The sequence below is a fragment of the Struthio camelus genome, chromosome 2, assembly GCF_040807025.1.
Source record: "Struthio camelus isolate bStrCam1 chromosome 2, bStrCam1.hap1, whole genome shotgun sequence".
In the NCBI taxonomy this organism is placed as follows: domain Eukaryota; kingdom Metazoa; phylum Chordata; class Aves; order Struthioniformes; family Struthionidae; genus Struthio; species Struthio camelus.
In genome coordinates this window covers 161,567,753-161,580,205 of record NC_090943.1, presented here as the reverse complement: position 1 = coordinate 161,580,205, position 12,453 = coordinate 161,567,753, and the positions used below count along the sequence as shown (strand labels likewise).

Sequence of the window (12,453 nt, the reverse complement as noted above, 5' to 3'; positions counted from 1 at the left end):
GTTTAGTTTAATGTGAAAGAAATCCAGTTTGCATTGTTTGAAAATGATCTGGGATGCAAAATGAAAGTGTGTGTGTGTGGAGGGGGTCTGGAAATTCACTTCAAAAGCACACTCCTGATGAGAACTAAAATACTCATGTAGACAGAGCCAGTAGCTGAATTCAAAACAAACAAGTCTCAATCCAGCCGCCTGTCACCTCCTCTGGGGCTGAGCGCGTTTCCCTGCCCCACCATCCCGCGTAGAGCACAGCGCTCATCTCCCTGGAGCAGCAGCTCTTCTCCCCACCCCCAAAGGGCAGGTCTATATTTGAAATCACAGAGGCGTATAATCTGAGGGAAATGGTATTCTTCGAGTTCGTAGGCAGTGCCCAGCACCCTGGTAACACTCCGTTTGTTCCTTCACTTGCTGCTGCTTAGCGAATCCTCAAAACAGCGGTGAGCGCTTCGCTTTACAAATTACAAGGCTATAGACAAAGGGAATAAATGAGACAATTTAAAGGCATTACTCCTAGCTCCCATAAATTCTCTGTGCAAAGTCTATTTTAACAGCATGGATTTACCAGGGCATGTGGAAATAGTGAGAATAATAAACCTACCTAGTAGACTTAACTAGGCATTAATGAAAAAGCAGACTTTAGTGTTTTGCATTCCCCGAAACCCAGGAAGAAAAATATTCCCATCAGTTCTGATAATTCCTTTCTAGGGGGAAAGAATCATAACCTTCTATATTGAAAAAGAGAGCGATCGCTTGGAGTCGGGAAGAAAAGAAATTAATAAAACTAATTATATGCTTCGCTCACGATGGAATCTAAGACGCTAAGTCAGCCCAGGAGAGTCGGGCTCTTTGATTTTGTGGGCTTTTACAACTTCCCCGTTATTGCTTGCGGCCCCGAGGAGGCAACTCCCGGCGCCCCGGCGGGGGGCAGGGGGGCTCCGCGGAGAGGGGCTGCGGGCGGGCGCTTTCCCAGGGTGCCAGGCTTTGCATCGCCTCCCGGTGCTGTCCCGGGCAAACTCCGGCTCCCAGTTACCGGCAGGTCGGGCTGCTTTGTGGCACCGTTCCCTTAAAGGAGCAGCGGCTCGGCAGCACCCCCGTGCGTGTGCGTGTGCGTGTGTGTGCGAGTGTGTGTGTACACACGCTCCCGCAGCCAGGCGCCGCGGAGAGTCTTGCAGCCGTGGCGCCGAGAGCCCTCCCGGCCGACCTCCGCTTGCAAATCAACCTCGGAGGGGAGCAAAGCGCTTAGCATGTAGGAGAGAAGAAAGGGAAAAGGTGCGGGGAGGAGGAAAGGTGGAGTGGGGAGGGGGGAAGAAAAGAAAAATAGGTGGGGGGGGAGGAAAAAAAAAAGAGCTGCCTCTTTAAATACTGGGGGCTGAGCGCTCGCCGGGGCGTCCGCAACCGGATCCAGCCTCCCTCCCCTTGGCCGTGCCTCTCCGGCGCTTGTTGCACAGCCCCGAGTGCCGGCAGCGCGGCGCACGGGCGCTGCTGCTGCGCGCGGAGCGGAGCGGAGCGGAGCCGGGCCGGGGGGACCATGCGCACCATGCGCCAGCCGCGCTCCGCGCTCAGCCCCGGCAGCCGGGCCGCCGCCAGCTCGCCCTAGAGCCGCTCCCGGCGCCGCGCAGCCTTCCCCGCCGGGTAAGTTTGCAACCGCCCTGGTGCCGGGGCAGGAGGAGGAGGAGGAGGAGGGGAGGAAGGAAGGAGGCGCACCTGCCCGGCGGCCCGGCTGGGGAGAGCGCGCAACTCCGCCGCCACCCGCTTGGACCCTGAGACCCGGGCAGGAGAAGAGGGGGCTGCGGCCCCCCTGGCCCTCTGCGGCCCCCGCTGACGGGTTAGGCACGGTGCTTCCTCACTCCGCCGCCTGCTCCCGCACCTTCCTCCTTCTTCCTCCTCCCTGCCGGCTAACACTAACAGGTGGCCGTGCGGCCTTGCCTTCCTCCCCAGCACCCCTTCCCCCGGGTCGGTAGGAGGGTGAGGGTCTCCTTCCTCTCCTCTGCAGCCCCCTCGGGTCACTGCCTTGGGCTCTGACTGCCTTTTTGGCCCTGCCCATGGTACTCTTCCACCTGCTTGCCCCCCCCCCCCCCCAAAAGCTGTGCTGTGGCCAGCAGAGGTGGGGTGCTGGTTGGGTCCATGCCCTGCCATCCCTCTGCTGCCTCTCCTGCCTTCACGGACCCATTGTTTGCTTGTTGTTGCAGTGGGCATGGGGAACCAGGTGGAGAAGCTGACGCATCTGAACTACAAGGAAGTTCCCACGGCTGACCCGACAGGTATGGACAGAGATGAGGGGCCCAGGATCGGGGTGTCCTACATCTTCTCGAATGATGATGATGAGCTGGAGCAGCAACAGGATTCGGTGCATGATCTGGGAGGTGAGCACCCTGCCTTGCAGCCCTATGATCCCCAGCTGCATGAGGTGGAGTGCTCAGTCTATTACCGGGATGAGTGCATCTACCAGAAGAGCTTTTCTGAGGAGGATACGCTGCCAGAGGAGGGTGGTGAAGGAGGTGGGGGGCACCTGAGCACATATACACCGGAGAACCTGCTGAATAGGTGCAAACCGGGTGACTTGGTGGAGTTTGTGTGCCAGGCCCAGTATCCGCACTGGGTGGTCTACGTCGGGGATTTTCAAGTCGTGCACCTGCACAGGCTGGAGGTGGTGAACAGCTTCCTGACTGACGCAAGCCAGGGTAGACGGGGCCGCATTGCCAACTGGCTGTACCGTTACAAACCGCTGAGCCCGGCCACTGTGGTGCGCAACGCCCTGGAGCAGGTGGGCTGCAAGGACCGGGACTTGAGCTGGAGAAACTCGGAGTGTTTTGCTGCCTGGTGCCGGTATGGCAAGCGGGAGTTTAAAATCGGCGGGGAGCTGCGCATAGGCAAGCAGCCCTACCGATTGCAGATCCGGCTGGGTGACAAGCGCAGCCACACGCTGGAGTTTCAGAGCCTAGAGGATCTGATCATGGAGAAGAGGAGAAATGACCAGATTGGTAGGGCTGCTGTGATCCAGGAGCTCTCCAGCCACCTGCAGGCTGCAGAGGAGGAGGAAGAAGAGGAGGAGGAAGATCATCATCCAGGTGCTCAGACTGCTATGGAGTAGCAGCCTCAGCACCACCATGCTGCTTAGGCTGGGTGATGGGGATTAAAACTGAAGGCTGCGAAATTGAGCTGTTATAAACCCTTTGGGCTGCTTCAGTGCAGCTTCATTCCAATCACATGTGAAAGGAAGGGGGAAAGCTGATTAAGTGTCTGTGATTTAGTGCTTAACTCCTTCAGTGCTTGATGGAGCACTGACTTATTTGCAGAGGATAAAACTCAGGGCCATCCTACCCCTTCTCCACTCCCTCCTCTTTCCCTTCCTCTCTGCCGTCTAAGCGCATAGCCTTTCCCTCAACCATCTGCCAGTAGGCCTGACCCTACAAGATGCTAAATGCCTTTGACATCCACTTATCAGCAGAAGTTAGGGGTATTTAATACTATTAAGGAGCCAACAACTTTCAGGATATGGCCACCTAGCTCTGAGTGCCTGATTAGCTGGGGTAGCAAAGAAGCATGAGGATTTTGTTTTCCTTTCTGTGCCCCTGTTTCTCTTCAGCTGTGGCTCCTGTTGGTATTGCAGCAAACTGTTTGCTTACATCTGCAGGTGCAAGGCTTCTGTGGCTTCTCAGCCAGCCCCCTCAAAAGACGTATGGGAGAAATCCCCACTGATTTTTAGTGAAATGGTTTTGATGTGCCCAGTGCCGCCTTAAAGAAACTTGTGGGTAGGGGGAGTGCCTCTTCTGTTATCAGTGTCGCTTCCTTCGAGAGCAGAGGCTGTGTTCATTGCTGAACAATCCCAAGGAGGAGAGAGCTTGCAATCTTGATCATGAAATCTGTGCACTGGTATGTGGTCGGACTCGTAGTAGGGAAATGCTGAGCTATGCCAACACTCATCATGGGCTGCCTGGCTTCCCTTAAAGCAAGTGACAAAACTCGCAAAAACATCAGTGGCATACATTGAGGTGGCGGAAGCAGGTTGTTCACGTGCGTTAGGATGTCCGAGCAAGCTGCTACTCAGGAGGGTGGGCTGGGTGCCCCTGGCCACGAGCACTTCACAGGTTCTGCACTACAACAAACAAGGCTGCGATAGCAAATGCTGGGATGGAGCACAGGATGGAAGGGCAACACAGGCAGAGTCTGGGTGTTCCTCTTTTCCTTCCTTACCACAAACAACTTTCATCAAGAATTTCACGTTTCCCTTTTTTTTGTTAAGTCTTCACAGTACACAGCTGAGCTATAGCATTGGTGAGGAAATGCCTTAAGAGTTGTTGTGCGAGCCCTTTGTTAAGCTGGGGAGGTGGGGGGGGGGGGGGGAAGTAAGGTGCTACCTGCCTCGAATATTCCCTGAACTTGTTCCCAACCGTGCGTCTGTTGAACTGGTTTCCCACACACACAGTACTAATGGATCTTTGTCTGGGGATCTTAAGCGTGTGAGCAAACATTGATTCGGAGGCAGTTTCTAATGTGAAATTCCTAAACACAACAGTGGTGATGTGAACTTGAAAATAAGCTCGAGTTCATTTAAATCATAAAATTAACGGAGTGATGTAAACTTGGGGCATAACAAATAGTCTTCCCTGCAGCTGTTTACAGTTATACTGCAAATAGCAAAGTACTCCACGTCCTTTCGTCCTCTGAGATGAGAGCAAAGTTTGTCATTCAGTAAGTACATACTGGCTTTGGTTAGTTAAGACTATATGAAGCAACTTCCCTGAACATAAAAGGATAACATGGTCTAAATAGCTTTGTATTGTTGAGTTTTCTGCCTAAAATACACAATCTAGAAAAAAAGCTTCTGTGCTGTGAAAGACCACTTCATACTCACTTCAGGAGGAAAAACCAGCAGCTTTTAGGGTTATGCAGAATGCGCTAGATCCTATTCCTTTAATGATTCCCGTGCTCTAATTTTTGGGCTTTACAATGCCCAGCTCCAAAGGAGAATTTAACACCAAACCCCCTTAGAATGCTATAGCTCAGGTGTCTGTACTAATGACATTTTTCTTCAATATGCAGTTGAGCTGTACTCAAGTTACCGTGGTTGTCAGACGGATGTGCAACCTTGCTTTAAAAGCATGATAACTATCCATGTCTGAACTGTGGTAGGGTTAATATGTGGGTGTCTGCACACAGGTTTTGTGCAACAACCAGTAACCACTCCAAGCTGAAATGATCTCTGAAATAGTCCTAAAAAGGACGAAGGAGGGTCTCTTTTGTACTAACTGGTAGGAAACAGAACTGAGATTATCTAGAGAACGAGTAAATGTCTGGCTGTTGTTTCTTTAGTACTGAAACCTTGTACATAGCAAAGTTTATTTCACTGTGTAATATATGTATGTAAAATAATATTTTCTTACAGATATTTTTGAAAGATTAAAAAAATTATTCCATCATAAGAACCTTGCATCTTGCGTTTGAAAGTGAGTTGTTATACGTGTTATTTTGCAGTCCTCTGAATGGATTTATTTTTCATTAGTGATCTAAAGTATATTCTAGGTCATAAAGTATAGAAGCTGTTATAGTTGTCAAATAATATGTATCTACAGGGTACTAAACAGTAAACTAGTTATGAAAATATTTTTCCCTTGTGTCTGAAACATCAGAACTATGACACTTAGACATTTCTCTGCATCTGAGATATCCTGCATAGTCTGGCTTTGTTTTCTGTGTTTTTATTTTATTTTTTTAATAAAAGAGACCAAATCTGCTTGAGAATGCAGAGCAAAGCTTCTTTGACTAAATGAAATCGTGTCTTGTGCTGATCTTAGTGCTTCTCTGTACCGGTCATGCTGCTTGGGATAAATTCCCATGTGGGCCTTAGCAAAGAATCTCGGAGCTTGCACTGCCTCGCTAGGACTGAGAGTGGGGGGGGAGCTTGCCCAAGAGCAAAGCAGTTTGGGAGGCCATGTACTGTGGTATGAAACCTATATATTTCTTCAGCACCCAGGACATGGGTGTGTAGTATTTATTTAAAACACATGCATATGTTTGGAGTACTCAAATTTCTGCCAATTATGTTTGGGGATTTATGCTGTCTCCTGCCATTCCATTTTATGCAAAAACGATGGGTGGAGGGACGAAGCCTGGAGGGTGGTGGTGTTGTTGTTTTTTTAACTTGGTCTAGTAGAAGACTACTTCATATAGTGGTTCCTCATCCCAACAGCTCAAGATGCAACTGTTGAATCTTTCATGGGTGGGTCCTTTTTCCTTACCTGTTGATTAGGCAGTGTTATTTAATAGGTGCTCTTAAACAGCACTGTACACATTTCTAAGCAGTCTGGTTTTAAAGCTATGGACCTGTACTGAGCTGGATGAGTGAACACGGCTTGCTGTAGAAGCACATCACAATGGCTTAGTTTTCTGTCTTTGCTCTACTTTATTTGGTTATTGTCTGCAGACTAGATTAGGATTTCTAGAGCTTGATTTTTAAAGAGAAATCTCCTAACAGGCTTTTTTGTGTATATGTCTTATTTCAAGACCTTTAATCAAAAAAAAAAAAAAAAAACAAGAGAAGAATAGACAAAAGTGCTCTTCTCTACAGCTTATTTTTTAACATATAGAAATTCAGGTGTGACCCTCCTGTAGAACTTCTAGTTCAGTGAAGGTCCTAAGCCTGTACCGAAATCTGAAGTTATGAATAGATCCTGCTTCGAGATGCTTGACAATCACTAAGACTATTCATGTGCTTGAAGATTTACCTTTCGTTCTGAATAAGGGCCTGGAATTTCAATCTCGGGTCTCCAGTGGGAGTGTGGAGGATTTGACACTGCATAATCACGTAGGGAGAACAAACAGCTCTGTGAAAGCTGCTTCTAAAAGGGCCTCTTGACCAAACAAGGCTTATGGAATCCGGCCCAAACTTTGGCCTGAGTTTCCCCTTCGAAATCCAGGGATAGCATTGATTCAGCAGAAGGCTAGAGAGGTGTATTATACGGTAGCTGTAAACGAAGATAATGATCTTGCTGCAGACTATTTTCTGATATCTTTGTCTGTCTTGTCATGCTTGAACTTTGCCTTGCATTTTAAATATTTAAAGTTAATAGTATTTTTTTTTTTTTTAAGATCCTTGATTGTGCAAACACTATCATCTGTATGAATTTACTCATCTGGGCATATCTACTGATAAGAAGGCTGCTGTGAATATCATTATGCACATGTTAAGGCTGGCAAGGCTAAGCCCCAGATGTGTAAATGTAGATCCAGCTAGGAAATGTAGATGAGCAGTTTTATTTCCTAAGAGGACTGGTGTGTTTGATGCAAATAATGTATTGGAAAAAGCTTTATAGTAAAACCTAGAATTATCCCTTGATTGAGTAGTTTTAAAAACACAATTTAGACATTCACCTTCCATGGCAGGGAAAAAGGACATAAACTGAGGACTATTTCAAGTTATCCCTGCTTCCGTGTGAATGCAAAGTACTGATTATAGCAACTCTCTAGAGCTCAGTGGACCAATGTAGCAGCCAGTTGCAAGGTGAACAGGAAAAAAAACCAAAAGCTAATTGAAAAACTGTGTTTTCTTACTTAGAAAAAATATTTTCTGTAGAATCAAGGATTCTAGACTTTGAGGGTAAAGTTTCAGTTATTTTATATTAATGAAACTCCAGTTAAACTTCCTAATTTTTTTTTAATATAAGTTCAATATCCTATTTTCAGTACTAAAATAGGTAGTATTGTGGGATGAATATATTTCATATTTTGAATGTAATAGTGGTTTTCTTTTTCTTTTTTCCCTTTGGTTAGGTCTTGCCAAAGGTCTGTCCTTGGGTGTATGAGACTTTTTGTCAAGTGATTTACCGCCCATGCTTTCCTGACAACTAACAGTACCAACCATAATTATAACAGCCATGTAGGAAGAAATATTTTTTGAAAGCAAAATTTTAATTTTTTATGACAGATCAGAGATGAGTAACTAAGTAGAGGTAGGAAATGCATTGTTTCCACCAGCGGTTTCTACTTGTAAGAAAGCTATTGTTATTTGAGTATATGCGTTGACTTGGCCACCTTTATAAATTAATGTGCAGTGATAACGCCAGGTGTATTGTGTAATGGGCTTAGACTTTTCAAATCGGACTTTTTTTTCCTGACTGTGAATAAGAAGAAATCAGGGTAACTTCAAACATCAGTGGTTAAGATGGTTCTTTTGCATTAATATTGAATTAGAAGCTTTCTTTAAATACACAAAGTCTCTGGTATTGTAACAATTCATGGAGTCATTCACAATGACAAGTGTAATCACAAAGTAATGATTTTTTATTTTTCCATGAGCCTTTTCTGTAAGCTGTCTTTTGTCAGTAAATGTTGAATTGTTAGTGCAAATATCTCTTCTTTTCCTGAGAAAGAAGTACAGATCATTGATTGTACCATTTCCTTCAAAATGAAGGGCCTTGCATAGTAGCTAAAAAGAAATAAAAGATTTATAGTATCTTTTACACTCTTTGTTTTTTTGTTTGTTTTTTTTCTTTTTGAATGGTGTATTTTTCCCTAGCTTGCTTGGAAAACTGTAGTAATTTCTGTCATGATGGATGCAGCAGGCAAAAACAATCAATGTTTTCACTGACTTTACATGTCAGATAAAAATCTAACTCTTTGGTTATTTTCTTGCTCCAAAGGGAGAGGAAAAATATCTCTGTACAAGATGAGACCATCAGCTGGTTAATAGGCAATAGCTGTATTAAATCTGATGAGGATCTGGCCCATAATTTAATTTTAAAAGTGGAAAATGAATTCAGCAGAAGATCATATAGTATTAGCTGGCACCCAGGCTTGTCTTGTCTGCCAGCAACTGCTAAAGGAACAGATGTACTGTCTGTGAGAAGGAGAAACGAGAGAACATGGGAACTCACAGGAAGTTTTTGGAAAAATCTGTACAACTGTTCGGTTTGTGTGATGTTTTGTGTCACAGAAGCTCCAGGGATGCTATGAGACCTATGTTCTCCCCGCTACTGAGCATTCATACCAGGCGCAGAGAAGTTTCTTGCTGAAGGTTATGAAGGTCATTCATCATAGTAAGATGTTATATCTGTAGCGTAACAGTTCTTAATTTGTCGAGGCCTTCCACAGGATGCACATCCACAACTGCAAAAACAGCGATATGACAAACTCTGCTTGTTCCTGAGATCCTGACCAGAAAGAGCTGTAGTATCTCACACAAAAGCAATGAGTGAGTTCAAGCGAGAACACTTTGAGCAAAGCCACCCTGAGGAAATGTAGCTGTAACAAGTTACACTTCTGCTGAAAGTTTAGCAGAGATCTTAGCTCTTCTGTGGTTGAAGCCATCCTTGAAAGCCGTCTTATGGGTATTACAAAGAGTAAGACAGACCCTTACAACGGAGACAGTAGCTTTTAAGGTTCAGGACCTTGGGTGGGATTCCAGGACAGCATTTAGTTCCTAGCTTTGGCAGAGACTTTGTATGTGCTTCTAAACACGATGCATGAGGCACCAGGCTGTGCTCTACGTGACTGCAAAAGTGCCTGAGTTTTCAGGTGCCTGATTTTAGATCTGAAAAGGAACATGATGGACCTAAAATGGGAGTCAGGTGTCTGAATCAATATCCCAAAACCCCTGCTGAGCTGCCATCTAACACTGGAGACCCCTAAACTCTGAAGCACTGTTTTTTTTTTTTTTTTTTTAGATCGTGTTTCCAGATTCTTGTAGCTCTATGCCTTCCACACATCCAAAAGTTTCTCTAAGTACACAAAGCAAAGCAGCTCATGTCCCATGCTCGGGGAGGGGGGATCCAGCAAGCAGGATCCTGCGTCAGACCCCAGTGGCCACTCCCGGAACATATTAGACCTCAGATAATGGAGGAGCTTCTTAAAAGTAGCACCTGCATTTCTTACTTCGCAACTTCACTCTCAAATCAGAAATAAGTTTATGCAAGATATATTCACAGGGGTATGGACTGCGATGAAGTCCCTATCCCTCCTAGCTGAGTGCTCTGAACGATGGGAGTTTTGCAGTGAGGTTTTCTCTTCAGTTCTCTTTTTTCTGCACTGTGGATCACTTTCAGCAAGAGCAGGAGTGAAAGCCCTCACCCCACAAAAGGCTGTAAGTGATGGATGGGAAGGCTGCATCTCCCTGTCCTCAGGGCAGAACAGGAAACTGAATTTCAGTCTTCCCCCATCCTGAAACTGTGCTCAGATCCCTAGGATATTGTATAAAGGAGGGTTGCTGCCCACCACTATGACCTCTTTGTGTTGTCTTTATAAAAGAAAGTGACCTGACTTTTAATTTGCAAGCAGTTGCCTTGTACTTTCTTCCCAAGAGTTCTGCACTGTGGCTGAAAGCAGTTCTTGTTGACCTACAGCAAGATGCCTGAGCACTAGAAAGGAGGGATGGGGGGGAGGGGTTCCTTACAGAATCACAGAAAATCCTTACGGTTGGAAGAGACCTCTGGAGATCATCTAGTCTAACCCTCCTTGCTCAAAGCACGGTCAAATAGAGCAGGTTGCTCAGGGCCACATCCAGTCAGGTTTTGAATATTTCCAAGGATGGAGGCTACACAACCTCTCTGAACAACCTATTCCCATGTTTGACCACCTTTACAGCAAAACAGTTTATCCTTATGTTTAAATGGAATTTCCTGTGTTTCAGTTTGCACCCATTGTCTCGTGTCCTTTCACTGAATCCCACTAAAAGGAGTTTGGCTCCACCTTCTTTAATTTCTCCCATCAGGTATTTATGCATATCGGTAAGATCTCCCCTGAGCCTTCCATCTCTTAAATGCTTCCTTTTTGTGTTTGAGTTTTGTCAGGAGCTCCTTGTTCACCCATGTATGCCTCCTGCCATCTTTGCTTAACTTCCTACATGTGGAGATGGACTGTTTTGAGCTTGGAGGAGGGGATCCTTGAAAATCAACTAACGCTTCTTGACCTCTCTTCTATCCAGGGCCATATCCTGTGGGACTCTTCCAGGGAGGTCACTGAACAGGCCAAAGTCTGCTCTTCTGCGGTCTAGGATTATGATTCTTTTTATCTGCCGTGGTCCCTCCTCTCAGGATCCTGAATTGCACCATCTCATGGTCACTGCAGCCAAGGATGGCCCTGACCTTTACATCCCTGACAGTTCTTTCTGTTTTGTAAGTGTTAGGTCCAGCAGAGCCTCTCCTCGTTGGCTCCCCGACCACCTATGTTTAGAAGTTGTTGTCAAAGTATTCCAGAAACCTCCTGGATTGCTTGTGCCCCACTGTGCTTGTCCCTCCAGGAAAAATGGGGGTGATTCAAGTCCCCCATGAGGACCAGGGTCTGTGAAAGAGGGGCTTCATCCAGTTGTCTGAAGAAGGCTTCATCTGCTTTTTCTTCCTGAACAGGCAGTCTGTAGCAAACACCCACTACAACGTTGCCCTGCTGGAGCTTGTTAGAAGTCAATATCAAACAGCCAATAAGACTCATTTGTCTTAGTGGGTAGCTATAGGTTATTAGGGACTGTGCTCAGTCCCAGTGTTGGAACCTGAATTTGTTGCTTGGTTCAAATTCTTGGTATTAGACCATCAACTGAAATTAACTGGGATTGTTAAGAACTGAGATAACTGAGGCTGCCCAGACTTTTCTGTGATCTCTCCACTTTTTCATTGCTCCTGGTTTTCATCCATCTTGTCCTGTTCAGTACAAGCATTCTAGGATAAGCATTGCTCTTTCTATGTCTGTACAGTAGTTAGTGCAATAAAGTCTCAAGGTGTTTGCATAGTATTAATCAAATCAGTCACCAGAGGGCAGGGGAAACGGAATGAGGATGTTCTGGACCATGAAATAGATGATTTGCAGCCCTGGAAAAGGATTAACTGAGTGAAATAGGTACACAAGTGTACCTAGCTCACCACAGAAATTGGACAGAGCAAGATGTGCTTCTATTAGGCCCAAGGTGCCCTAACATCATATAGGTGGAGAAATGTGTGCAGTGCTTATGCAAATAGTGTCCATAGAGAAGAATAGGCCTTCATACATAACTCATCCAGCTCCCACAGAAAGCAGCTGGCAATACTCTTCTCTAACGCTTCCACTACAGCTGATGGGCATGGCCAATATGAAATGGTGGTCTACTGGGAACCACAGCACAGCGTACACAGCGGGAAGCATATCCTTATACCTGAAGGTAATACTGTATGGCAACATCTTTGATTTTGTTTAGGTGTTTCTCCTCCACAACTCATCTGAAGAACAATGCACCTATGAAAGGGATTTGCAGCAGAGTGAAATGTACAGCTGTGTGACAGGCTGGTGTGTATGCTTAGCCATGGAGATATGCCAGGTTACAATCTGTTTCGTGGAGTTGGACTCCTCAGCTTTCACTGTGAACTGAAGAAATGAGAGACTCACACCCGGACCAGCAGATAAATGGATAGGTCAAGTGTTCACCTGGAAAGCGGTTTCAAACCTCTGCTCTGCCTAATCCAGAACATGGTCTTCAACATAGATCTTGAGCAAGCG

At 46.0% G+C, this 12,453-nt stretch overlaps 1 protein-coding gene across 4 annotated transcripts; it reads left to right on the top strand.

The window, feature by feature from the left end:
- The first annotated feature begins 412 nt into the window (after positions 1-412).
- On the top strand, positions 413-8,458 carry LRATD2 (LRAT domain containing 2). 4 transcript variants are annotated; one of them, XM_009675790.2, is made up of 2 exons: positions 413-434; positions 2,187-8,458. In XM_009675790.2, exon 2 carries the CDS (start codon positions 2,192-2,194, stop codon positions 3,086-3,088), a length of 897 nt encoding a protein of 298 aa, XP_009674085.2. In that variant the 5' UTR covers positions 413-434; positions 2,187-2,191; the 3' UTR covers positions 3,089-8,458. The 4 variants fall into 4 exon arrangements, with proteins under 4 accessions (XP_009674085.2, XP_068789375.1, XP_068789374.1 ...); XM_068933274.1 differs by lacking the exon at positions 413-434 and adding an exon at positions 1,004-1,266; XM_068933273.1 differs by lacking the exon at positions 413-434 and adding an exon at positions 1,097-1,629.
- Positions 8,459-12,453: the final 3,995 nt, after the last annotated feature.

Coding starts and splice junctions, on each gene's coding strand:
- LRATD2 (XM_009675790.2), top strand. CDS start 2,192: ATGGGGAACCAGGTGGAGAAGCTGACGCATCTGAACTACAAGGAAGTT.